The following is a 2,669-nucleotide window of genomic DNA, read 5'->3' as shown; positions in this document are numbered from 1 at the left end:
TTGTTATTCCCAACGGTAGTCGTGGCTAACCACTCGCTCTTTAGCAAAGAAAATCAATTACCACATAATCCACTTGTCCAGTCTCAAACTTTCAAGGTTATACGAGTATGTAGCATATTATAATTAACTAAAAAACATTTTATGTATCCAGTTTCCTACCTGGAATCTCTTGAGCACCTTCACTTTCTGATGCTAAATACTGTCGTACACACCCATACATACATACATATGCACGTACATACATATGTATGTATAATGAGCTAATAACCAGTCATGCGACAGCGAACAACATTCCTCTGCAACACTTGCCAATAATAATTTCAGTTTTATGTGCAAGACTACACTGTACATACATATGTAAATATTATGAGAGCATAACCGGTTAACTCATCATGTTGCGCTTACTTTGCCGCCACCATTACTTCAACTAATTTATACATATGTCCTTCTACACGATTATGCAAAATTTACGTAAACATTTTTTTATGCTGTCTGTCAACTGAAATATTTAATTACAACCATTTCCTTTGTCCTTGCAGCCAATTGATATGCTGTCTGGCGTTGCTGGCCAAGGCGCAAAACTCCATCGAACAACTGGCGGTCGAGCGGTCGGGTGAATTGCATTTTGAGACTTCACACAAACGTCCCGATGGAAAAGAATTCCAAACATCACACAAAATTCCCAGACATTCTTTCTTACCAGATTCCGATCTGGGTGCAATGAATTTGCTGCCGACAAAGGAACGCCCAGAATTAAATCCCGTTTTGAGTGCACTCATCAATGAGGATGTCATGAAGAGTATCGAGGCCAAACGTGCCATTGAGAAGGAGGAGCTCGAGCAAGTTAAGGCTGAGATAGATGCCGCACGCAAGCAGGAGGAGGAACGAAGAGCAGCCGAAAGCGCCATCGATGCCACTTATGTTATGTTGACCACAGCTGCGCCTGCTAAAAACGATGACCTCGATGAAGAAATAAATGTTGGTTTTGTCGATCAGGCCATTAACTTGGATGCTGCCGGTTCGGAAAATAGCAAAAAATCGCGCATCGAAATTAAGAAGGGACCAAATGGTCAGGACTATGAATACGAATATGTGTACTATTACGAAGACGAGGAGGACGCCAAGCCGTCGGAATCGCCGGCTAAGGCTGACACAACTGAACGCGGCAAGTCGCGTTACAGCAATATCGAACGCACCACAGCGGCGCCAACTGGCAATAGTCTCGTGAGCAACAAGGCTAAGGGTCGCTCATCAAGCATAGCCGACAACGCCGGCGACGACGTCGAAGTCGAACGGCTGCCTGCCAATACACGTTTCCCCAGCCGCGGCAAGAACGTTGATGCACAACCGACGCCCGCCTTAGATTCGCTTGAGAACGCAGCGGAGAGGAAGAAAATCAGCGTCAAGCGACCAAGCTTGGAACTGGTTGACAGCGCAACCTTCAACACGGACGAAAAGCAAGTGAAGGGCATTCGAAACAGTGACACCGAAACCAAATCGGCAATCGCCATTGAACAAGAACAAGCAGCCGCCGCAGCAGCACAGGCAGCTGAGAAGAAAGAGGCCGAGGAAAAGCAGCGACGTCAGCCGACTATCGGTAGCGCTGAGGAAAGTGCGACTGGCAAGGATGTGGCGGACGAGGATGTTGAGCAAACAACTTTATCAATGGAGAAGGCCGCTTTAGACTTGTACGCGATTTTAGCGAATGAAAACTTTAACATAGACATGACCACGGATGCGGATACGGAGGTAACGACGGTGCTGCCAGACTCCACAAACCCCGACGAAGCGGCAATGACCACTTTGGTCGACGAAGAGCCCAGCTCAACTACAACTACCACAACAACAACTACCACAGAGGCGACTACCACAACAACAACCACCACTACAACTACACCGGCACCAACGCTCTTTGGCGGCAAACGTGCCGGCTTGAATTCATCCGGACGTAATCGCTTTAAGTTGAACAAGGGTGGCAAAAGCGAAGCAACAACGACGACAACTACAGAAGCACCATCGGAGCCACCTAAAACTGGCAAGAGTAAGTAGTGGTGCACAGTGTGGGGGTAAAAAATTTCGAACCTACATTAATAATATTCCATTCACAGATCGCTTCTCTCGTCCATCGATTGGCGGACGCGCGCGCCCAGGCGCACGCACCACAACTGCAGCGCCCGCGCCAGCGGAAGAGGAAGGGGAAGTAGCTGCGCCGAAAGAAGTTAAGCCCGTGAGCTCAGGTTTCGGACGTGGCAGGCGTAAGTACAGCGCGCCTGGCAATGCCATAAATTTTCCTAATAATTTCAACATTTTTGCACAGCACGCAATCGCTTCAACATACGCAGCACAACAACTACAGAAAAACCCGCTAGCGCCGATGGTGAGGAGAGCAACGAAGAAGCTGTATCCAGCACGACAGCGCGTTCACTGCGCGGTGGACGCCCAACATTGGGGCTGCGCGGTCGCAGTCGCACCACAACCGTCAGACCCGCCGCCGCCGATGAAGAACACAAAGATGAGGAGGCTGCCGCGAGCGCTGCCGAAGAAAAGCCCGCGCCAGTTAAGCCAGCATCACGCTTTGCGCGTCCAGGGGCCAATCGGCTGTTGCCACGTGGTAAGCTCGCCCGTACCACTGAAGCGCCAGCAGCTGATGATTCGGCAGCGGATAGCAG

At 49.5% G+C, this 2,669-nt stretch overlaps 1 protein-coding gene across 1 annotated transcript; it reads left to right on the top strand.

The window, feature by feature from the left end:
- Positions 1-517: 517 nt before the first annotated feature.
- On the top strand, positions 518-2,665 carry LOC118755312 (nuclear pore complex protein DDB_G0274915-like; the record flags this gene model as incomplete). Its single annotated transcript, XM_036490158.1, has 3 exons — positions 518-2,041; positions 2,109-2,255; positions 2,318-2,665. Coding segments are annotated over exons 1-3 (1,816 nt in total), but the record flags the coding sequence as incomplete, so codon positions are not given.
- Between the last annotated feature and the right edge of the window lie 4 nt (positions 2,666-2,669).

Source organism: Rhagoletis pomonella, unplaced genomic scaffold, assembly GCF_013731165.1.
Source record: "Rhagoletis pomonella isolate Grant_MI unplaced genomic scaffold, Rhpom_1.0 Rhpom_scaffold_05875, whole genome shotgun sequence".
NCBI lineage: Eukaryota > Metazoa > Arthropoda > Insecta > Diptera > Tephritidae > Rhagoletis > Rhagoletis pomonella.
The sequence above is the reverse complement of the archived record's forward strand: the minus strand, read 5'-3'. Positions and strand labels throughout refer to the sequence as shown.